The 24,273-nt window shown below is 45.3% G+C and overlaps 1 protein-coding gene across 1 annotated transcript; it reads left to right on the forward strand.

Annotated features, from left to right (window-relative positions):
- The first annotated feature begins 2,264 nt into the window (after positions 1 to 2,264).
- ZKSCAN2 (zinc finger with KRAB and SCAN domains 2) lies at positions 2,265 to 16,651 on the forward strand. Its single transcript, XM_070413635.1, has 7 exons — positions 2,265 to 2,798; positions 5,325 to 5,502; positions 7,514 to 7,605; positions 8,040 to 8,166; positions 10,467 to 11,141; positions 12,835 to 13,326; positions 15,603 to 16,651. The coding sequence occupies exons 1-7, from the start codon at positions 2,418 to 2,420 to the stop codon at positions 16,523 to 16,525; spliced, it is 2,868 nt and encodes a 955-aa protein (XP_070269736.1). The 5' UTR covers positions 2,265 to 2,417; the 3' UTR covers positions 16,526 to 16,651.
- The last annotated feature ends 7,622 nt before the right edge of the window (positions 16,652 to 24,273 follow it).

Here is a 24,273-nt window from a genome sequence, read left to right on the forward strand (position 1 = left end):
TTCTCTTAAAACCACCAAATGGCCCAAGGACTACCTGAAAGACCCTATTCTTGGCTTAATCTGAAGTGACCTTGGGCCATGACCTATCACCTTGCTGAGATCTCCATGTCCTCACCCCTAGAGTGAAGGCATCCCACCTGCTCTACTGGATTTCTGTGCGACTAGAATTGGCACAATCGGCTCTCCCTCCTGCTTTGGCTCTCCTCCCTGGCATTACTTCTTCAAAGGCCGCCTCGCAGACCTCCTGACCAGGCCAGCCCTCTAGAATGCCAGGTTCTCAGCATCACGGTCACAGTTGCACGTGTAGGTTAGTTTGCTGGCTATTTGACTAATGCCTGCCTCTCCCACCAGCCTGGAAGCTCAGCAAGGCAGGGATCCTGTTTGTACTCACAACCTGTCACCATGCCATGCTCAGCACACCTTATTTTAAAGGGGAAAAAGAGCCCTCACTGGTTTGGCTCAGTGGATACAGCATCGGCCTGTGGACTGAAAGGTCCTGGGTTCGATCCCAGTCAAGGGCATATGCCCTGGTTGCGGGCTTGATCCCCAGTAGGGGGTGTGTAGGAGGCAGCTGAACAATGATTCTCTCGCATCATAGATGTTTCTATCTCCCTCTCCCTTCCTCTCTGACATCAATAAAAGTATTTTTTAAAGGGGGGGAGGGGAATGAAAGACAAGAAAGCTGGTTAAGGCCAGCCTGGCCGACATGAGGTGCGCCCTAGCCTCTCTCCGACCCTCCCTCCGGAATGTCTATTGGATAGAGGCCCGCCCAGCCCCTGGGCTGCTAGAATGTGCACATACAGTTCAAACTAAGACTTTTCACTCTGACTTACACGCCTGAAACTAATACAATAGTGAGTATCAACTCCAATCGGAAAAATAAAAACATTTAAAGTCACTGCGCTTTGTTTTCCAATAGGCTCTCCACCTCCGGAACAGGGAATTTTTGCTTTGCTCACTGATCTAGGCCTGGCATGTGGTCAACAAGAGAGGGCGGGTGGGTGGGCACAGGATGGTTGGAGGGGGCACAGGATGGTTGGGGGGGCACAGGATGATTGGGGGCACAGGATGGTTGCGGGGGCACAGGATGGTTGGGGGGGCACAGGATGGTTGGGGGGGCACAGGATGATTGGGGGCACAGGATGGTTGGGGGGCACAGGATGGTTGGGGGCACAGGATGGTTGGGGGCACAGGATGGTTGGGGGGGGCACGTTAGCAGGGAGACGCTGGCAGCCCATCTGGCACCACCGCCGGGAGGGGAGTGGGACCTGGTCCGGAGCTCAGGACAGAGACCCTTCCCATCACATCAAACCACACGGTCAAACCACACCGACATGCTCAGAGCAGGGCCAGAACACGCCCCCCACCCCCCCCCCCCCCCCCACCCCCCGCCAAGGGGCGACCAGGTCGCATGCTGCTCTGCGGGCCGCCGCTCGCAGACGGTGCTGCCCCTCGCAGGTGCTGCTGCAGGGCAAAGCCAAGGTCGCCGCCAGCACGTGGCCGAGGAGCAGGACCCTCCGCTCGCCCCTCCGCCGGCCGGTCCGCGCAGAAAGGGCTCCGCAGCGCCTCCCCAGGGCAGCACCCCCACCTCGGTCTCGTCCCCGGGCCTCCCCGATCCGGGGTGAGGGAGGACCCCCGCGGCCCTCCCCGCACGTCCCTCCGACCCCAGCATCCCTGCGCCCGAGGCGCCTCCGCGTCGCTCGCGCTCCTGAAGCCCCGCGGCGGCCAGTCCCCGCGCCGCGCGCTCTCGCGAGACCGCCGGCAGCCGCTCGCGCCTCGGCCCCTCGCCGGCGGGAGGGCGCACCCGGGTCCCGGCCGAGGTGCTGGCGGCGCATGCGTGGCCTCGGCTCCCAGAGCTCCCCGCGCCGTCTGCGGGCAGAGCGGACGCGGACGCGCGCGGGGAGCCGGCAGCCGCCCCCTGAGAGGCTGGCTTGGTCCCCGCGGCCGCCTTGGGCCCGGGACTCCGCCGGCCGCACCGACCGCCGCCGCGGTCTGGACGCGCCGCCCGGCCCGAGCCTCGAACCCGGGCCGGCGGGGTCTGCACCTCCGGCCCCTCCCGCCGAGGGCCTCGCCGCCCGGGAGCCAGACCCTTAGAACCCGCACAGCACCCCCGGCCTGGCGGTGCGGCCCCTCGGACCCTCGGTCTTCTCCGCCTCACCGGAGTCCTAGGCGGCGCTGAAAATGCGCCCCGGGCAGCCGAGCGGCGGGAGCGCGCCCTGCTGGGGAGGGAGGCGGGGTGTGGGGACCTGGGGGTGCGCCTTTACCGTCCCGAGGGCCGCGGGTGGATCTCACCCATCCGCCTGGGGGACCTGTTTCTGCCGACGCCGACTGCCCGCGCTCCCCTGAGGCAGGTGCCCGCGGAGGGCCGGCTTGTGTGTCCGCTTTGAGCTGGACGTGAGGCTGACCCGGGGTGGAGCATGGACCCTCCGCTGGAGGTCGAGGGGTGCCTGGTGGTGAAGGCGGAGCAGGACCCCGGGTGGGCCCCGGAGCCTGTTCCGGGCGGAGCCGGGAGCTCCAGGTCCGAGACCTTCCGCAGACGTTTCAGGCGGTTCTGCTACGAGGACGTGCGCGGGCCCCGCGAGGCCTTCGGTCAACTATGGGAGCTGGGCTGCCGGTGGCTGAATCCGGAAACGCGCTCCAAGGAGCAGATCCTGGAGCTGCTGGTCATTGAGCAGTTTCTCAGCGTTTTGCCGGCGAAGATCCGGGCGCGGGCTCAGCAGCAGTGTCCGCAGAGCGGAGAGGAGGCGGTGGCCCTGGTCATCCACTTGGAGGAAGAGGCTGGGAGACGGAGAGCGCAGGTGAGAGCGGAGAGCGCAGGTGAGAGCGTGTTCTCCAAAGGTTCGTGGTTAGAAAGAGGGGGGTGGGTGAGGCAGGTGTGCGTGGCAGGAAGCGCCATTATGGAAGGACTAGAGGCCCGTTGCACGAATTCGTGCGCGGGTGGGGACCCTCTGGTGGCTGCAGGCGTTGGGCCGACTCCACAGTCCAATGCTGTCTGCAGCTCCTACTTGCTGCTCCAGCTCATCCCGGCCTCAGCAGCACTCGCCAGTCATGAGCACCCTCCCAAGGGGAGTGGCCTGCAGGATCGGGTTGAAACCAGCTCTCTAACATCCTCCCAGGGGTCCCAGATTGGGAGAGGGCACAGGCCAAGCTGAGGGACCTCACTGGTGCACCATGGGACTAGGGAGGGCTCCAGGGCATGTCCGGACCTCGCTGAGTCTTGATCAGGGCCCCAGCAGCAAACTAACCTATCAGAGCATCTGCCCCCTGGTGGTCAGTGCACATCATAGTGAGCAGTTGAACACCCTTAGCATATCATTAGCATATTACGCTTTGATTGGTTGTTCAGTTCTGCCGTTCGGTCTGTTTGCATACCATCCTTTTATTATACAGGACTAGAGGCCCAGTGCACAAAAATTTGTGCACTGGGGCGGGGAGGGGTCCTTCAGCCTGGCCTGTGCCCTCTCGCAGTCTGGGACCCCTCGGGGGATGACCACCTGCTGGCTTAGGCCTGCTCCCCAGGGGATTGGGCCTAAGATGGCAATCAGACATCCCTCTGGCAGCCCAGCAGCCCTCAGGGGATGTCCACTTGCCAGCGGGGAGCAGGCCGAAGCTGCAGTCGGACATCCTTAGTGCTGCTGAGGAGGCAGGAGAGGCTCCCACCACCACCGCTGTACTGGCAGCCGTCAGCCTGGCTTGTGGCTGAGCAGAGCTCCCCCATGTGGGAGCGCACTGACCACCAGAGGGCAACTCCTGCATTGAGCATCTACCCCCTGGTGGTCAGTGTGTGTCATAGTGACCAGTCATTCCCAGTCTTTCTGCTGTTAGGATCAGTTTGCATATTACCCTTTTACTATATAGGATAGAGGCCTGATGCACGGGTGGGGGTCGGCTGGTTTGCCCTGAAGGGTGTCCCAGATCAGGATGGGGGTCCTGCTTGGGTACCTGGTCAGCCTGGGTGAGAGGCTGATGGCTGTTTGCAGCTGGTCACACCCCCTTCAGGGTGGGAGTCCCCACTGGGGTGCCTGGCCAGTCTGGGTGAGGGGCTGAGGGCTGTTTTCAGGCTGGCCAGTGACTGAAGCTCCCAGCCTCTCCTTTTTTTCTTTTTCTTTTTAATTCTGGGATTTATTTACCTTCTATAATTGAAACTTTGTTGCTGTCACTGGAGCTGAGAGCTGGCTCCTGCTTGCTGCAGCTCTGAGGCCACAGCCTGCTGAAAGCAGGTATCTGGGGTTTGTTTAGCTTCTATAATTGAAACTTTGTTGCTTTCGGAGCTCAGAGCCAGGCCACGGCAGGCGGGGAACCTTGGCTTCCTCCATCACTGGAGCAAGCAAGCCTCCTGCTCGCTTCAGCTGCGTGGCTGCCGGCCGCCATCTTTGTTGGCGGTTAATTTGCATATCTTGCTGATTAGCCCATTGGAAGCGTAGCGAAGGTACAGTCAATTACCCTTTTTGTCTTTTATTAGATAGGATAGTGGTACTAATGAAGGACCTTCAAAGTGAAGCCACTTAAATAGCAAGTAGAACAGAAAGCTTTGCTTGAAATAGGATCTTGCAAATGAAACTAAGCCATATTCACCTAAATATTTTGTTTCAAGTCTTTGGCAGTAATGTTTCCCCAAAAAAATTCTATGCGAGAATTTATGCTTCACGGGGTTTAACTTTTTCAGCTTGATCCTGAAGAGGACTATTGGGGGGGGCGGTAAGGACTTAAGCAGTGATCCCTGGGCCCTTTCTAATCCTTCACTGTGCCAGTCCCTGTCTTCTTAGGCCACCTTAATGCCATCATCCCGTCACTCTTCTCCAGTCTACCTGCCAGGTCTGCATTTGTCAGTGGTTTTGCATGATCTTCTGGTTGTTTCTCAGCAGTCCTTCCATTAACCTCATGAAATCCTGCAAGATTTGCAGTTTCGCCTTGCACAGGATTTGCATTTGTGTAAAGGTCTGACTGCCAGCGTGTTTCTGTGTCCATCAAGGATAGACATGAGATGTGGAGATTAAGCTTACTAGTATGTTTTCCTTTCACCAGTGAATTTGTGTTCTGATAACTCAGTTCTCTGTGAGCCTAGTAGATGTGAGGACTCAAATGATCTCTATTTTAATAACAGGAAGGCGTGTACTTCACACCTGACAGATCTCCCCTCTATGTGTTACTAAACAGCACTCTCCATTCCCTTATGTCCAGACTTCTGGACAGTTCTATTAGCCCACTGACCTTAGAGCCTACACTGGGAATGGACCGCAGTGTCATTCCTTCTCATGTCGTCTAGCCTTCTTTGCTGTCTTTTTCTCCCTTTTTTTTACTATGGCTTTGGCTTTATTTCCCAGGTTTGCAGCCCTGTGCAGTCAGAGAAACAAGCCCCACATGGAGCAGTGTGGGATGTGGCAGACTTTCTGCCAGAGACCCAGCCCAGAGTGGTGTCTCGGGAAGAAGCTGGAAGCCTGCACTCAGGACACCAGGAGCAGCTGACCCCAAAGAGAGAGCAGCGGCCCTTACCCAAGAATGGTAAGAGCTCAGAGATGCCAAGGGCAGACCATGGCAGATTTGTTTTGTAGTCTTAACCTGTGACTTGCTCAGAGTACTGTCCTCTCAATACATATTTGAGAATAAATTGAATATTGGGGAGAAAGACTTCAATAGTTGGGAATATGTGCAGCATAAGTAAAAGGGATCTTAAAGATTGAACCTAGGAACTTAGACTGCCCAAGCTGGCCTTGAAGTCTTGCAGTGTTACTTAAACATCTCTATGACAATTTTAGTCCTGCCATGTGTATATGTGGATGTCTTCTTGGCTGACTACAAAGAACTTGAAAACTGTTTGGAAAGGGAAATAAGACATTTATTTTCAAAAATTGACTTATAAGTTAGGCACTATGTAATTGGCATATGAGAAGGATAAACATAGGACTTCATAGAGAAGGGGCTGCTGATGTTCATAGCTGCCCCAGACATTCACAAATCAAGTCAGACACGAGGAAATGAGCACCCTGTCCTTTGCAGTCCACAGTGATCTCTCCATCCCTGGCAATGTGGTGTCAGGCTGAAAGAGAAGAACGGAAAGATCACTGAACCTCCTGTAAAGACATAGGCTTACATCCTCTCTGCCCCTCCCTCTCTGATCTTGGGCAAGTCATATTAACAGGAGATTAATACATAGAAGTGACAGACAACCTGGGTTCAGAACCCAACTCTGCCATTCTTTATCTGTGGTCTTTGTCAGGTAACTTCTCAAACTTCCATTCTGTCATTTGTAAAAGGAAAATAATAAGGTTGGTGTAGATTAAATGAGGCAGTGTAAGAAAGCCAATACACACTAGTGCTCAGTTAATGTTAGTTTCCTTTCTTCCATAATCGCATGATTATTGTTAAACCTTAAATCTGACTTACACAACTCCTCACCAAAAGACAAGATCCAGTACTGTATACTGTACTTCCTTTTCCCTCCCAAAATTCATATTATGATAGAATGCATTGCAAATGTTAATGGTTTCTGAAGTTTCTAGTATGTGTTCATCAGTATCTAAATTCCCTTATCATGTGGATTAAATACTCCCAGTTACTTTAGCTGATAAGCTTAGTACAGTAAATTCATGGTATTTCTGGATTTTGACATCCCAAAATGATAAGGAATTCCTAAAGTGGAAAGTTTGGTCTGTTGAAGTACTTAGGAGTGTGCAGGATAGAAAATTTGAGGGATAAATATCTCAAGTGAATTCTAAAAGAAGACCTGTGATTTCAGCCATGTGTGTGTCTAAGGGAATAATAAGTTTCCAAGGAAGTAATTTGATTTGCTTCTATAGAAAAGTAGTGTAACAAGCTTTTGAATTCTTGGTCACAGTAATATTTATTCTGGAAGTTTTCCCTGGATAGTCAGTTCATAAGTAGAAGTTAGACTACAGACTTGCTGATTATAAGTTTGTATATCTTCATTCCATCTTTCAAGGGGTGTATTGCCTGTAGTGTCCAGGACCATGTAACTTCTTCAGCTACTGATGGGGATTAACTGATACTAGAAGTTGCAAACAGGTCGTGCACATGCCAAGTCAGACTTGTTTTGTTTCACCTACAAAAGTGTTTTTGGTTTGGGGGTTTTGTTTGGTTGGTTGGTTTTAGTTCTCAAGATTAAGACTTTTGTTATTTTGCACAAAAGTCCAGATTTCTGACTTCTCTTGAAAAAAATTAGAAGCTTGGCTATCCTGGGTCCATAGTCTCACAAAGAAGCATCATCTGGGATTGAGCATTGCTGTACCCTTTCAATGGGACATGTGCTCTCTCATTCCCCACACACCTTGCCTGGCCCCTTTCCTGATGGGCTGTATCGGCTTACTCCCTAAAAGCATTGGCATTTGTGAGTCCTGCTTTAAGTTACCATGGTTTCAGGCATAGTTCTGAATTCATGGAGAAAATAATCAGTTTGTATTTGTTGCTTTTTTGTAACATGCTCATTTCTTAAGAGGAGAAGCAGCATGAATTAAAGGGCCAGAGCCCGCACACTAATTGATTCTTTCTGTTACAGCTCGCCCTTCTCCATGGGTTCCCATCCCTGATGAAGAATGGAACACCATAGATCAGAAAGTAACAACCACGAAACTTCCTGTTGGGTCTCAGGTAAGTTGTATTGTCCTTCCTGGACTTCCTTTCTAGGGTATTCAGTCGCAATGATTTCCTGGGCCTTCACTGTCCTCAAATTTTTTTTTTTTTTTTTTTTTTTTTTTTGCTAAAAGTATTACAAAGGGTATTACATAAGTGTCCTTTTTTCCCCCCCGTGTCCTCAAATTTTTATACTCCAACCAAGAGACCTTTTCCCCCTTGTTCCTTTTTCAGAAAATATTGGACATTTTTCTGAGTAATGGGGGACACATTGGTGGATCATCTGTCTTATGATTCTTTATAGTATCTTTTGTTTCATTTGGCCCTAATGTACACTTGGTTCCTTGATTTTAATTCTTCTTTAAGGCCCTTCTGTGCTTTATTCAATATTGTTCATCCTTCAAAGACCCATATGGTTATCTTGGTAGTCATTGCTGTTAGTGTTGTTACAGGGACCAGTGAAAGATGTCCACTTGACGAGAGGTTTTTCCTACAAAAAGAGTGTGCATCAGATTCCGGCTCACGGAGACCTCTACCAGGATATTAGGGAGGAGAGTGTTGGGAACATGGTCTCCTTGGGTAAGGATTCTTTCTCTTTTTGGATAAAAGATTTGGGGATTTATAACATATGCATTCTACTGATGATAAAATAGTTATAAATGTTAACACTTTAAAGATTTTCATGGGTTGTCGAATCATTTTTGCAATCTAGCTTACTAGACCTAGTAACCACGTATCCATCGTCTCTTACCTCACTCATTCCTTTGTTCCAGTTTAAAATTTATATGCTTATAATTTAGTGACTAAAACATTGGAGAGGTGTTATATGTGACTGTCATATTTATATTATCTCAGTGTAAACTTATACACATCTTCTAGACTAAAGACTCCATTCACAAGGTCTCTTAGGGATTTGTTTTTGTTTTACTATAGTAAACCCAACAATTTTCACAGGGCCTGACACATGGGTGGGTGCCCAGCAAATATTTGTTATGTGGATGGAAATCTTATAAATAGAAAAAAAGTAATTTTAATACAATAACCTCAATAGTGTGTTGTGAATTATTTAAATAGCATAAATTTGCAGGCACATATCACCACTGAAGTGTCACTTTACAAGCAAACTCTGCTTTAGCAGTAGGACTTCATTCATATGCAAACTACAAGTCAAAGACTACATATAACTAAAATTATAGGCCTAAAACATGCACTAATATACACTAGAGATGCTTTGTGCTATCTCATACGGTAGCCACTAGTCGCATATGGCTATTTAAATTTATAAAATTAGATAAAGTTAAAAATTCAGTTCCTCAGTGGCAGTGGCCACATTTAAGGAATCCGGTAGCTGTAATAGACAACACAGTTATAGATCATTTCCGTCATAAAGTTCCATTGGACAACGCTACATAAAAGTATACATAAAACGCAACACTAAAGTATAGAGATTATAAAATGGAGCATGTCAAACTGAATGAATAAGATAAACCAACAGTTGTTTATATAGAAAGCAATTTTTTTTAAAAGACCAACTGATGACACACCAGTAACAAAGCACTCTTCCCAAAACAGCGTGCATCCCAGCCCTCCACCTAGTTGTGTACACGATGGATGTTTCCTAATGTTGTCTTGGATCACACAGCATCCAGACCTACTAAATGCTGAATTAGTCCTTTGTAAACTCTGCAGGAGTGGGGTAAGGACCATACTTGAGTACAGATTTAGCCCAGCACCTTCACATATAATCATAAAGACCCAGGCCCAGAGACCCCTGCCCTAATTTTTTATCATAGATTATAAACTAATGGCTCATTATCTAGCTTATACACATATTTTGGCCTTGCACAGCATTTTAAATTTAAATTCAGTTTGTAAATCTGGATTTCCAGTATCTCTTGAAATAGCAAATGCCAAGCACCATGGACCCACAGAATAAGAGAGCTCGTGCTGAGCTGCCACCTCATGCCGTTCCGTTGCCAGCCTAGTCCTTATAGATGTTGAGCTCACGTTGTCCCTACACTTACTTCTCTCGTGTGAAAATAAAGAGCAAACTTCCATCTCCAGGTTCTTCCAGAAGGTTTGATCTGATGCTGTTTCTCTAGAAGAATTCCCTGAAGCCGCTTTGTGTGTTACCTAGAGAAGAAAGCTAAATTTTATTACAAACTTAGTGGGCATTGGACACTTCAGAGATGGTCATTCACTTAATATTCCCAGCACTTCTTTGAATAGATGATGATATTCCCTAGGAAACTGAGGTTCAGAGAAATTAAGAAACTTCCCTGATCAAAAAAATAAAGTCAGTAGTGGAGCTAGGTCGCACATTTAAGACAAGTTGCTCTCTATAGTATTGTACAATAACATATTCTCAGTTTGCTTCCCGATTCTTACATCACTTTCCTATTTAGCTTGCCACATGTGTCCAGGAATTCTTACTTCTCATTTCTCATAGCCCAGTGTGTGTGTATGTGTGTTTTGTTGGGGTGGGGAGATGTGGGAAGCAGATATAAGCACACTTTATTTTATAAATAACAAATATTGGTCAGGAGCATACTCTGAACCTAGCACAGCATTAGATACCATGAGGTAATAAAATACGTTTCTTACCCTTAAAGGTTTTCCTTTAAGAACCAGCTGGGGAAATAAGTGGTACATACATGGGAAGTAAAATGATAATATGAGTTAGTAGATGATTGTGCCAGAGAACTCATGTACCAGTAACTATAGTGTGCACTGTCATGGTGGAGGAGGACCCTAGAAGAAAGGTGATTGGACAAGATCTTTGAAGGACAGTGGTCCAGGAGAGCATGCTGCAGCAGAAGGTGGGCAGCAGTCATGAATGATCTCTACGTCTAGTATGAAGTATGTTTCTCTCACTATAGGAAGTGCAGTATCTACTTCTAACAAGATAGCCCAGGTGGAGCAAAGAAAGGAGCTATGGATGCATTACTCTAATAAAAGGAATAGCCTACGAAGCAACTGCATCAAGGATAAGTCAGTTCATGCTGTTCAGATTCCTGCAAGGAATGCAGGGAAGATGCGGAGAGAGCAGCAACAGTGGGGCTTAGAAGATGAAAAGATAGCAGGTGTGCATTGGAGCTATGAGGAAACGAAGACATTTCTCGCAATTCTCAAAGAATCTCGCTTTTATGAAACACTTCAGGCTTGTCCCAGAAATAGTCAGGTGTATGGCGCTGTAGCTGAATGGTTGCGAGAGTGTGGCTTTCTCCGAACTCCGGAACAGTGTCGGACCAAGTTCAAAAGTCTCCAGAAGAGCTACCGAAAAGTGAGAAACGGTCACGTGCTCGAGCCCTGTGCCTTCTTTGAGGACATGGACGCATTGTTGAACCCTGCAGCTCATGTGTCACCCACTGACAAGCCAAAAGAGATTGTGTCTCTCCCTCGACTAAAGAGAATTGGTGTCGGTGCTAAAGAACAGATCAGTCTGATGGAGGAGGAGGAAGCTGCAGAAGAATCTGATAGTGAGGAAACGGGCATCGAATTTATCCGGAAGTCTGAGATGCGTGGTACCCCTGTCTTGTTTCAGAACCTGAGTGGTAAGTATTTTGCTTGTTTGGTTTGAAAATGGATGATTGTGGTCTTGTGGGGAAAAGAATAGTCCAGAAGTGACCAGGCCTGAGGAGTGCTGTCATGCACACTTTGCCTCGATCACTGTGACTGGTCGCATAACTAATAGTGTTCTCAGGTGTCTGTTGCTGCCCCCAGTGCAGTTTTAGTATAGCACTGAGTGGCCATGGAGGGTTCTTTTTGAGGTTGGAGCACAGCATGGATTTTGAGTACTTGGGACCTATGGAAGGAAGAGAAATGGAGTCAGAGGGCTCTAAGGATCTAACATTATCTGAGACTTGGTATAAAGCAGTCAAGTGTGTGAGATTGTAGTGATACTATCTAGAATAAACAGTGAAAGAGTGTGTAACTAAAAAAAGAGTAAAAAATGAAATTCTAAAAGAAGACAAGAAAGGAGAGAAAGAGGTAGATGTAAACCCAAATATATCTTCAATTTCAAACTTAAAAAAACAACTATATGTTGCTTACAAGAGATACGTTTTAAATATAATAACACAGAGACATTGAAATTAAAAGGACAGAAGAAGCTATACCATGCACCATACAAAATAAAACTGGTGTAGTGTGGGTGCTGGGACATGCAGGACTTAACTGCCAGTTAATAACTGTGACAGTAGACACATCATGTGAGTACTTTGAGCTTCAGTTTTCTCATCTGTCAAGTATGACTGAGAATGCCAGGGTTGTTAGTTAAGTGAGATGACATGCATGGAGGCATTCTGCAAATGTTAACATGCAATAAAACATTGCCTGGTATCACTGTTACTAGTAATATTTCTCTACCTTATGAAAAGGTAAGTTCTCAGAACAGAAAAATAAATCAGGCAGGAGAGCTGGGACTGTATGCATGACTGTACCTGTTCAAAAGAAATAGCTCTCAGGAAAAAGATTGAAAGATACGTTAAGCATGCACAGGTATTCACCAATCTGGAAATCCACTGACATAGAGTGGTCTCAAATACAGGAATCCAGTGAGGGACTGGAAGAGACCACCCAGTATGGTAAGGATAGAAGTGACTTTTTCCTGCTTACAAAACACAAAAAGTAGAGTGTACAAACTGTATTCCGACATGTCCTAGAAAATTTTGTTCTGCTATAAAAGCCGGACATCTGCTTGTCTTACAGAACATTTCATCTCTCAAAATAGAGGACTCGGTGACCTCAAAAACTACTCTAATGAACATAGTTCTGCTCTTCAAAGAAGACTGGTGAAAACAGTGATAGGAGCTTTGGGGGAAAGTTCCTACTGGGTGTCCCAGACCATTATTCTTAACTTGAAAAGACAGCTAAATCCTTAATCACCAGAGGAGTGTTAGGTTGGGGGACTGCATTTTCACTCTACCAAGTAAACTGAGATCAGTTTATCGATTTCAGTTAAAAATCCTATTGGAATTTTTACTTTATAGATTCATCTGAGAATTGATATCAGTACAACTTGATTCTTCCTCCTATCTCTTCATTTTTTCTAGTTCTTTTATGTCTTAAAATATTATAGATTTTTTATATAGATCTCATTTTGGCAAAGCTTATACCAGGCATATCATAGTTCCTGTTGCTACTGTGAATGGGATTTGTTTTCTTTTACTTCTTATATTTTGTAATTTTGTATAGAAGCTACAAACGCCTTTTCTTATATCTTTGAACTTTATCCTTGAATGGCAGGTGTACACTGGGGCTATGAGGAGACCAAGACTTTTCTTGATATCCTCCGTGAGACTCGGTTTTATGAAGCACTTCAGTCCTGCCATAGGAAGAGCAAATTGTATGGGGTTGTGGCGGAACAGCTGCGGGAGTGTGGTTTCCTCCGGACACCAGAACAGTGCAGGACCAAGTTCAAAAGCCTTCAGAAGAGCTACCGCAAAGTGAAAAATGGTCACGTGCTAGAATCCTGTGCTTTCTACAAGGAAATGGATGCCCTGATAAACTCTCGGGCATCTGTCCCCTCCACCAGCACCCCAGAAGAAGTCCTACCATCTTCAAGGCAAGAAAGAAAGGATATTGAGATTGAACCCCAGGAACCTACAGGCTGGGAACTTGAGGAGACCTCACAAGAGGAAATAGTAGAAGATTCTGGCAGCGAGAGAATGAGTGAGGAAGAAATTGAACAAGAGTCAGAATTCCAGGGACCTCCAGGTCTACTGCAAAACCCAAATGGTAAGGATCATCGAGGGGTTGTAGTCTAAAAGAGAGTGTGATTTACTGAAAAATTAGTAGATCTTGTATGTCATTTGGGAGTATTTACTCATTAAATATTTGAGTGTCCTGTGCAGTTTGAGGGACAGGGGATATAGCAAAGTAAAACAAAGTTTGTATGTTCATGGTGCTTCTATTCAAGGAAGGAGCTTACATTCTAGTGATTCAGTTTTGGGGATTTCAGCCTCAGTTTTTTCTGTATGAATCAAGCAATGTTTTATATCTCCTAAAAATTTTGTGGGGGAGAAAATTTGGAATTGTACATGAGAAAAACTCAGGTGAAAGAGGGTGTCACTAAGCCCAAAACAGAAATGTCTCAGTGATGTGTGATATGCATGAGAAAAAGGACAGGCAGAGACCAAATGAGAGAGAGAGGCTTTATCCTGGTTCTCAGCTCCACCTGGGTATTTCCCACTAACTATTGGAAACCCTTGTGAGCATCTCATCAGACTTAAATTTTCAAAATTAAAATCACCATCCTTCCTACCCCATGGCTCTTCCCTATGTCTTCCTATAGGTCCTCCACACTTAAAACTTCAGAGATATTTTTTATGCCTTCTCTCGCATTATTTACATCCAGGCAGTAACACTTTTTTTTTAACTATTGTAGAACTTCCATCTGTCCCCTCTTTAGTTCCTGTAGCCCATACCCTAGTTCAGTCTTTGTGTCTGTTGGCTAGACTGCTGTAAATGTCTCCAGACCAGTTTTCTCTAGTGGCCTTGTATTAATGTTCCACCAGCCATCCTTAATCTGGGCTCTTACCTTTCTGTCCTTACCTGTTATTATTTCCATTTCAAAACTCTGTGTTAATTCAAAGTAAACATTAGAGAAGGAGGACATTCATACACATGCTCTCTGGTAGTTTTATGTTGGAAATTGTAGTATGAAGGCTGAAATTGTTAAGTCCTACCCTGGTTAATAACTCTGGAAACAAAGTCCTGTGGTACTATCTCTTGTGAATCTTGTCTTTTAAGTTGAACTCCAGATCTGTCATCAAATTATCAGGCTCTGTCTGAACCAACTACTACTAGGCTATGACTTCCTCCAGATTCCAAAGCAGCATTAGACCCACTCAGAATGCTTCAAAAGAACTGCTAATTGAACAGTGGCATTGCCAGGGCTTTTTACTTGAATTAATGGAATGATTGATGGCTGCCTCCTCCCCACAGCTCATGCCACAGCTGTCCCACTTGGGACGGATGTATTCCAGGAGTTTCAACTCAATATGTGGAAGTAAAGTAATGTTGAAACTGGCAAGTAGAAACAAGGCAGTATAGCAAAATGCTTATGAACAAAGGTTTGATAATCACCCAAGCCTGGCCTAAGTTACACAGCTTTTGAAATATTTATGAATGAAATAATACAGTGTCTGAAGTTTGCTTCAAAATAATCTGGGTAGAGGGGACAGGGAGCATATAGGAATAGAGATAAAACAAAATTGGCAATGAGAGATCATTGTTAAAGCTGGTGAGTGGTTCATGGAAGCTGATTGTATGTACAGTTCTCTACCTTTCTGTATGTTTGAATTTTTCATAGTAAAAAAAGTTAAGTAAAACCACATAATTAAGTGACCAGGACAGAATCAGAACCAGAGCCGTCTGATTCCAAAGCCTGTGTCTCTTCACTATCCAGAGAACTTCTAGAAAAAGTTGTGATCCAAGATGTACCTTGTAGTGAACATAGGCAATAGCTGAAAGAGTAAGGAGAAGATCATTCTAGTTTGGAGAACAGTGAAAACTAAGGTTGAATTAGTGTGGTTTGTGTGAAACAGCCAGAAAAACAGTGACCGGAACATTCAAGGAGAAAAAAGAAGTACTCTTGGGTAGGATATGATTAAATATTGATGAACTTAAAAGTCCATTGAGAAATTTGGACTTGATCACTAGAATCTACTCTATACACTAGTGTAATATACTGTATTTTAGGATAGAAGTGATACTTTGAAATCAGGATGAATTAAAGAGGAACTTTGGAGAGATAAGACAAGTTGCTCCCATTTTAATTAGGACATAGATGAGGAGCAATTCAATTCAGAAGACATTTCTGAAGGCCTACTTTGAACTAGGTATTATTGAATGTTCTTAGAACTGAATGAAAATAAGGCATAATGAATCAGGGAAGAGTAAAAGGACCTGAAGCCAGTGAAGTGTACATGGAATCCTAACAGATGAAGCCTTGAAGGCCATGTTTATGTTAATATAGGACTGCTCTGAAATTTTTATTGTCTTTTTTTCAGATTTTGAAATTGGAGGTAATATCAAGGAGGATGCAACACAGGTAATATATAAGGACATGGAGCAGCACAAAACACTGATAGAAAAGTCTAAAAGAATTATCTCCCAGAATACTGATCCAGGTAAATATTGTAAAAAAGAATGTATCTCAGGAACACAATGGGAAAACCATCAAGGAATCAGACAGGGAAAGCTGATGTCTCAGCCTAGAGATTTAGGGAAAGCTGTAGTGCATCAGAGGCCTTTCATGGGGAAGAGACCCTACAGACTACTAAAGTATGGAGAAAGCTTTGGAAGGAGTGCTCGTCTTCTGTGCCGGATGACCCACCAGAAGGAAAACTCTTATAAGTGTAGTGTCTGTGGGAAGTGCTTTGTTAGAAGCAGGAGCCTCATCAGACACCAAAGAATCCACACAGGAGAAAAACCTTTTAAATGTCTTGACTGTGGGAAAAGCTTTAATGACTCCTCAAACTTTGGTGCCCATCAGAGAATCCACACAGGAGAGAAGCCCTACAGCTGTGGAGAGTGTGGGAAGTGCTTTAGTCAGAGCTCAAGTCTCATCATACATCAGAGAACTCACACAGGCGAGAAACCCTATCAGTGTGAAGAGTGTGGGAAAAGCTTCACCAACAGTTCTCATTTCAGTGCCCACCGCAGAGTCCACACTGGAGAGAATCCCTACAAATGCATGGATTGTGAAAAGAGTTTCAATAACTGTACACGATTTCGAGAACATCGGAGAATGCACACTGGAGAAAAGCCCTATGGGTGTGCCCACTGTGGCAAACATTTCAGTAAGGTCTCTGTTCTGACCAAACATCGGGAGGTCCATGTGAGAGAAAAGCTCCTGCCACATCCTCCATCCATGTATTCCCCAGAGAATCCACATAAGGGGAGAACTGATGACTTCAGGAAGACTTTTTGATACGATCTCTTCTGTTCCTCAATGTCCCTTTAGCCATCCTACCCTGATCTCACTCTTGGGATCTTTGATTAGCTATAAAGTAATTCCCAAGATAAGTTTGAGAATTAAATAAAGACTTGGATCCTATTCCCACCTCTGCCTCTAACTTGATCAGCTTCTCCTTTAATAAAGGGGAGAACATAAATTGTCTGAGTTCAGAATGGAATTATCTTCAATATGCTGAGGCTACTGCTATGGGATTGCTATGTCCAGCAACATTCAAGATCCTTCCATGTAGGTGAGAGTTGTTTTCAAGGAGATGAAAGATGCTGAAAGGTTTTTTTGTTATCTACCATATGAGATTCTGGATGCAACTTGACCACAGAGTTTCATGCTTGAGTAGAAGTTTCAGGAGTCCAACATCAAGTCCATTTTGGTTTTGAAGATAGCCACAAAGGAGACTAAAGGTTTTATGACTTTCATCAGAAGTCTTTTTGTATACCGTTTTTGTGTCAAGAAGTTGATCTGAATAGCGAGGGTAGAATCTCTGTGATGTCCCTGAAGTCATGTTAGCAATGCCTTGCCCTCCGTAGAGATGAGAAGCAAATGATCACCCATAATCCTCTGTATACCAACCTTTTCTGTCCCCGAAGACTGAATCCCCTTGGCTGCTGCTTTCCAGCCTATAAGAATCCAGTCCCTGTTATTGTTTCCCACATGTCCTACACTTACCTCTTCATGTTCTAGGTGCTCTTATCCGCTCTTCTGAGCCAGCACACTCTCCTCACATTGACTAGGCTGCATGTTCATGGGTGTGTCTCATTAAAGTAAAGGATTTCAGATACTTTCTAGTTCTTCCCTATAACTTCTCTGGTTCTTATCTAAAACATGATGTGTGTTGGCATATTTATGCCTCCCAACCCCACACTTTAGTATAATATTATACAATCATAGTTTTCTAAAACTTTAAGGAGGTAGAAAGAAGTAGAGACCTGAAACATTAAATATTTCTAAAACCAGTAGGACTCCTTAGGCCTGCTTTAGATCAGATAGCCACCTCTGTCCAGACCAGCACTTCCAGGGCTGTTTGTTAAATATTCTTTTTTCTGAGGCTTCTAGACCTTATTTATAGCATCATGACCCTCACTGGAGAGCCCTGAGTATTTTATACAATTCTATAGCTCATTAAGTGAAAGAAATATTTGCAGAAACTTCCAATCCAGAACACATTAGTGTTTTCTACATTTACCTGTTTATCTGAAAAATCTTTCTGATAACCCCCTAGCACTAGCCCAATAAATAGTGAAGGAAGGGTTCAGATGGATAAATAGTTCACTCCTTTCTGGAAATTAGATGAAATTTGGTCATCCAAGGCTGGTTGCTTTGGGAGGGAGAAGTCATATTTTGGTAGAAAGATAACCAGAGTCAGGGTTGTGGGTACACGCTTCTTCTGATCTTATCTCTCCTTTCCTTTGTCATATGCTCTCTTATTTGAACACATCTGGAGATAATATTTTTCCTTTGACTATGTTTGAATCTGTTGAAACTTGCTCAGCAGAGTACCAAGAGGGGTAGGTAGTTAGGGTGCCAGTATAGGGTGTGGCCTGCTGGAAGGCAGGTGACTCAGGAAAACGTTGATAAATGTCCTCCTTTACACTTGGAAATGTTATGCTTATTCACATCTGAATAGATTAACTTCCTCTGTGTTGTCAGGTTTTCTTTTATTTTTTTTCTTTTATTAATCGTTTTTATTTCTCAGTTACCGTTGACATACATTATTGTATTGGTCTCAGGTGTGTGTTGTCTAAATCATAGACTTAATGGTAAGTGCAGCTTCGTGTTGGTAGTGTGCTGAGCGAGCACAATAAGATGTGTTAGTGTCAGAGGCGTGTGCTTACACTGTATAGACCTGGAATTCCAACTCTAGAGAAGGTGCACATTAATAGAAGTCACCACTTAGTAATACGTATATAGGATTGATAATTATATTGGCTGACGAATGATTCAGGAAAGGTGATTTGTTCAGAAATATTTATTAAGCACCATTGTGTGTTAAGGCCATGTTTTAGGCACAGTGAGGGATGCAAAAATGAAAAAGGAAGCACAGTGCCTGTACTCAAGGACTTTGAAATATGGCAGAGGAAGTATTGCAGCAAAAGGTAATGCCAATTACATGCAAGTTATAAAGGTCAGTGACTCAATCATGAGAAAACCACCTTCACTTGCAAAAGTGTTTTTCTAACGCCTAAAATCGTGTTCTTTCCCTCTGTCTCTCAGACTTCCCTAGTGGCAGAAAGGTTCCCACCCAGTCTCTCCTGTGGGAGAGACTGATTCTGTTGTCGTCTCAGATGTCTGGGATCAAGCTCAGGTGGAGTTTGGGTTCCCTTGCAGATACTCCTGATTGCAAATGGGCTGCTGAGACATGTATTAAAGTTAACTTAATGAAGGTTGTCTCTGTTCTGAGGAGACAGAAGGTCCTGCCCACCATTCAACAAGACTCCTTGCATTGTATCCTTTTGCAGCAGGAGTCTGAAAGTCAAAGTGAGTGGTGTCTTTTCTACCACATAGCACTGCCTTTATGACCACTGTAGAGAAAGCTTGCTTTAGAGCTCAGTACCAGCGCTGCAGCTCTAATCCTGAGGGGGGGTGGGGGGGAGTTATTTTTAAAAACACTGTGATTTTTATAACTTACTGTTTTTCTCCTTTTGTTCTCCTGCTAGAAAGCCCAACAAAATTTACAACCTACCTTAACCATCTACCTAAAACCTATATTTATTTAATCCTGTCTTCTTTCTTTGAAAATTGTTTCAAATCCTATGTTTTTTAAATGGTATAAATAAACAGGCATTTTCTTTTCTGACACCTTTCCCAAGGCACTTTGGAAACTGGCTTATATTCTCTGGCTAGGCTTGCTTTGTTACTCTCACAAATACCTCCAGTTCTTACTATTGATTTTATTACACAAACAGCCTAATTTATTCATCTGGAAGGAAACTTTACTTCTTTAAAGAGGAAAACTTAACACATATATTTACCCAGCCCAGGCTGCCTGCCATGGTGGCGTGAGCATTGGACCAGAAGCCAAAGGGACAAGTTTTAATCCTATTGCTGCCACTTACTGAGTTGTTCTACAGATCAGAACCTCTCTCTGGCCGAAGCTGCTTATCTGAAGAGAGGTTGGACTTGATTGCCCAGACTGCTCTGACTCTAAGGTTCTGTGAGGCTGTGGAGCACGATGTGGATGAGGGAGAGTCTGTAAGAACTGGCTGCCCTGCCAGTGAGCCCACTGCCCACTTCAGGCAGAAGGATGCTGTGCGCAGCCCAGGAGCTTGCTCAAGCGAGAAGGAAAGATGGCGTGTGTTCTCCTACAGACACCCCGAGTCACCTTGTTAGCCAATTGCAGGTAGCTGGCTGAGTAAAGAAAGCCTATCTTGTGAGGTCTGGTGCCCAGTGACAGACAAGACTCAACTGTGAAAGCCGCAAGGCCAGTAGTGTCTGAGTGACTGGTGTAGCTACAAGCCTTTGCCCTGTCTGAATTTATTCCAAATATAAGTGTCTGTTCATTGTTTTGTATTGATGTTCACTTAGATGTCTTCTTGAAAACTTATATGTGAAATAAATGTCTGCAATAAATGACTCTCATTGGTTTTTGCCATAATTTGATGAATGCCTTCTATTAAGAAGAGACCTTGTCTAAGGTAACAAAAGCTGATGCTAGTAGCTAAAGAGAGTTTCAGTCTTGTACCAGTTCACTCTTCTCTCCCACAACTAGTGAGATCTTTTGTGAGTCCACAGCTATTCTTGTGCAGCTGGCCTGTGAGAGTAGCCATTGCTATTGTCCCAAATAATGGTTGGCTCTAATTCCAGGGTAGGATTAGCCTTGGGCTCACACCCTATGTGAATTTGGGGGAGGCACTCAGCCACAGCAGCCTTTTACGGTGGAACAAGACTCCACAATTTCCCCAAAGATACACAGTATTGCATTTGATTTACTGTTTTGGTATAAAGGGTTCCAGTGGTTTCCACTTTCTAAGTTTCAACTCCATGGGTCATAGAGTCAGTGTAGAGATTTTGCTACTTGCTGAGCATGTATTTCCCACTATTCTCATGAACTAGGAAGAACCACAGGATGGGTCGCCTAAACATGAGCTAGACTCCAGACAAAGTGCCTGTCTCACCTGGGCGTTGTAGGCCTCTCCTCTGCAGCTGACTACAGTGATGCCCAAGGTCCTCAAGAATGATAGCTGCTCAGACAGCAGCTAGGAGCCCCTGTAAGTTTCCCATGTTTTCCTTGAGTAGACAGCCACAACCTTTTTGGAGGAAGCTAAGATAAAGGCTCATAACTGGTGACCTATCTGAGTTCTCCCACAAGATTACTGACCTCACATTCCATTAGATAGTTAGGTCTGTGCTCTGACTCAGGCTGGAAATTAGATGAGAGACTTTAAATCTCTAAGAGCCATAAATCTTTAATTCCTATAATCAGTTAAAACAATTAGACGTTAAGGGAGGAGAACTAAAGCTTTGTTTTCAAGCTCCAAGGGCCCTTCCTTAGCTTGCTAAGCCCATTTCTTCTAGGAATTCCTTTTTCTACCTCTGTAATTCACCCAATAAATGGTCTCTTACAAAAAAAATCTACACTAATAAAAGAGAAACATGGTAATTAGCGTACGACCACTACCCTTTTCATTGGCTAATCAGGGCGATATGCAAATTAACTGCCAATTAAGATGGCGGTTAACTGCCAACAAAGATGGCGGTTAATTTGCATATGTAGGCACAATGCAGGGAGGCCAAAGGGAAAGCAGGAAGAAGCCCCCTGCCACTGGCAGTGATCAGAAACCCTGGGGGCCGCCTTTGCCCTGTCCCCCAGCCATGATCAGAGAATCTGGCGCCTTTGCCGCCCTGGCCAGTGATAGCGGGAAGTAGGGGTGGAGCCAGCCATGGGAGCTGGGCACAGGCAAAGCTGGCAGTCCCAGGAGCTTCCCAGCCCCACACTGGGCTTCTGTGATCCCTGACCACAGAAGCTGGGTGCGCCAGCTTCCCAGCCGTGGCTTCCCAGCCCCGAACCGGTTTCTACAATCCGTGACCACAGAAGCTGTGTGCGGGTCAGGGAAGAGTCCGCTACCAGCATCCCTGGCCACGGCTTCCCTGCCCAGCACCCAGCTTCTGCGATCTGCGATCCATGACTGCAGAAGCTGGGTGGCCAGCTCCCCAGCCGTGGCTTCCCTGCCCTGCACTGGCTTCTGGGATGGGTGACAGCAGAAGCCCAGTGCAGGGGTGATCACAGAAGCCAGTTGTGTGGGCAGGGAAGAGGCTTCAGCCAGCTTCCCTGGCTGAGGCTTCCCTGCCCCACACCCGGCTTCTGCAATTGGTGATGCCTATTTCTGCATGACACTTAACTGACTACCCTCCCTTGAAGCACAGAAGAAGAAGAAGCCCCCAGAAGAAGAAGCCGCCCACCTTTGGTCCTTGCCCCAGCGCCTGGGGCTGGCTGCAGCCCAGGAGATGGACAAGCTACTGGCCAGAGATCCCAGGCTGCAGCCACCCGGAGAAGCTACCAGCCCTGTGGTCCAGGGCGCCAACGCCTGTGGCCAGGGAAACAGGTTCCCTCTTCTCCTACTGTAGTCATTACTTCAATATTCCCCTTCTGAATTTCTCTCCTGTGCTGCAACCCAACTCCACTTTTCATCAGAAGGATATGGAACAGAGAGAGCAGTGTTAAAAGCTTACATTTTTAAGCCGGTAAGGTTGGTACTTAAACATATAAATGGAAAACTAGAGTCCTTAAGGTAACAAAGGCTACAAAGGACAGGGACAGCGCATGACCTATTATATCCAGCAATCCACATGGGGACTGAAAACTTTGCAATGATGACAATTACTGAAGGTATGAATCAACTAAAATAGTTGACAGGGACAATTCTTCCATCTTTGAAAATATCTACATCAAATCTGTTTAAATAGATTTTCATCTGCATAATATAACACATTCTGACAAGACCACCACCTCCACCAATGTGGTCAGTGTTGTGCTGTAAAATGTTTAATGTTGTGCTGTAAAATGTTTAATAACTGAGGGACCCTCCCCCCTCGAGTGCACAAATTTTGTGCACCAGGCTACTAGTAAATACATAAAATAAAATTCTGTGACCTTGTTTTTGAGGTGGAGTGGAGGTGAACTTAGGAGATATGGGTGAATTTTGGGTTGTGCTCAGAATGAATTTGGGAGTTCCTGTGCATTCTTTCAGTCAATGAGTACTTAGCCCCTTCTACACAGCAAGCACTAAGCCAAATGCGGAATCACAAAGATGAACTGGCATCGATCTTCCTCTTGAGAGCTCGTGGTCCTAGAACTCAATGTGAAGACCAGGACTTCAAATCCAATTGCAAGTTAGGAGTGAGAGGAGTTAATGATGCATGTCTTTCTGTCCCTCTCTTAATGGGAACAATCAGGCAAGTAGAAGACAAGGCAGGAACCATATTGTCCCTTTTTCAGAAACAGTCAAGTGTGATGACAAAGATCCTGGACCCTACAGTCAAACACACCTGGTCTTAAACTTTGGCTCCATCAACTTGTGCAACTTTGGATAATGTCATCCCTTGTAATCTCCATTCTCCTCTGGAGAAGAGTGAGAGAAACTACCTGCATTCGTTTCCTGGGGCTGCCATAACAAATTCCCACACACTTGTTTAAAAAATAAATAAATAAATAACACAAATGTTTTCTCTCACAATCTGGAGGCCAGAAGTCTAAAATCAAGGTGTCATCAGGCCTGGCTCCCTCCAAAAGCTCAGGGAGAGTCCTTCCTTGCGTCTTGTAGCTCTTGGTGACTCCTGGTAAAACCATGTGGCCTCCACCCTTCTCCCACATGCCTCCTTCCCTGTGTCTCTGTGTCCTTTTCTGTCTCTTATAAGGACACGCACTGGACTTAGGGCTCACCTAATCCAGTATGATCTCACCTTCATTGACCCTTCCTTAAGTATGGTCACAACGATCTTATTTCCAAACAAGGTCACATTCTTAGGTTCCAAGTGTTCATAAATTTGGGGGACACTATTCAACCCAGAACCCTAATTTATAGGACTGCTGAGGGAGTAAATGAGGTCATGCACAGAAATCATTCTGCATAGTCTGGGCACATAAACACAATAAATGTTAGCTGTACACATGCATGCGTGTTGTATGTGTTTATATATGTATATGTATGCATATGTAACTACTTTGTTACTTACTAGATTTACCAAAGGTTTATTTTATTATTCATTTCACCAAAAGAAATGGTAACTTTCAATATTGTTTGCTCTTTGCGAGTGTTCTAATTTGCTTATTTCTGCTTCTATCATATTATTTTCTTTCTCTTTTTCTTTAGGTTTGTGGTTGTTATTCATATTTGTCTTTCTCTTTTTCTCCAAAAATGTTCTGGATGTTTGGGGATATAGAGTCCATTTTCTCAACAGGCAGTCTCTTATATTGGTGCTTTCACTCCAGTGAACATTTTCTTTTTACTCAGGTAAGTATTTTGATCATCTTGTAGAACTGGTGAGCTTTTTGTTTGTTGTTGAGAATTATTGTTCCCTGGAACTTTTTTATGTTGCTACTGGAGGCCCGGTGCACGAAATTTGTGCACTCAGGGGGAGGGGGGTCTATCATCACGGCCTGCGCCCTCTTGCAGTCCGGAAGGGGGGATGTCCAATTGCTATGGAGGCGGGAGAGGCTCCTGCCGCCACCGCTGAGCTCACCAGCCGTGAGCCTGGTTCTGGCACAC

Source organism: Myotis yumanensis, unplaced genomic scaffold (assembly GCF_028538775.1).
Source record: "Myotis yumanensis isolate MYYU_CA2020_CCGP unplaced genomic scaffold, mMyoYum1.0.hap1 SCAF_4, whole genome shotgun sequence".
Classification (NCBI taxonomy): Eukaryota; Metazoa; Chordata; class Mammalia; order Chiroptera; family Vespertilionidae; genus Myotis; species Myotis yumanensis.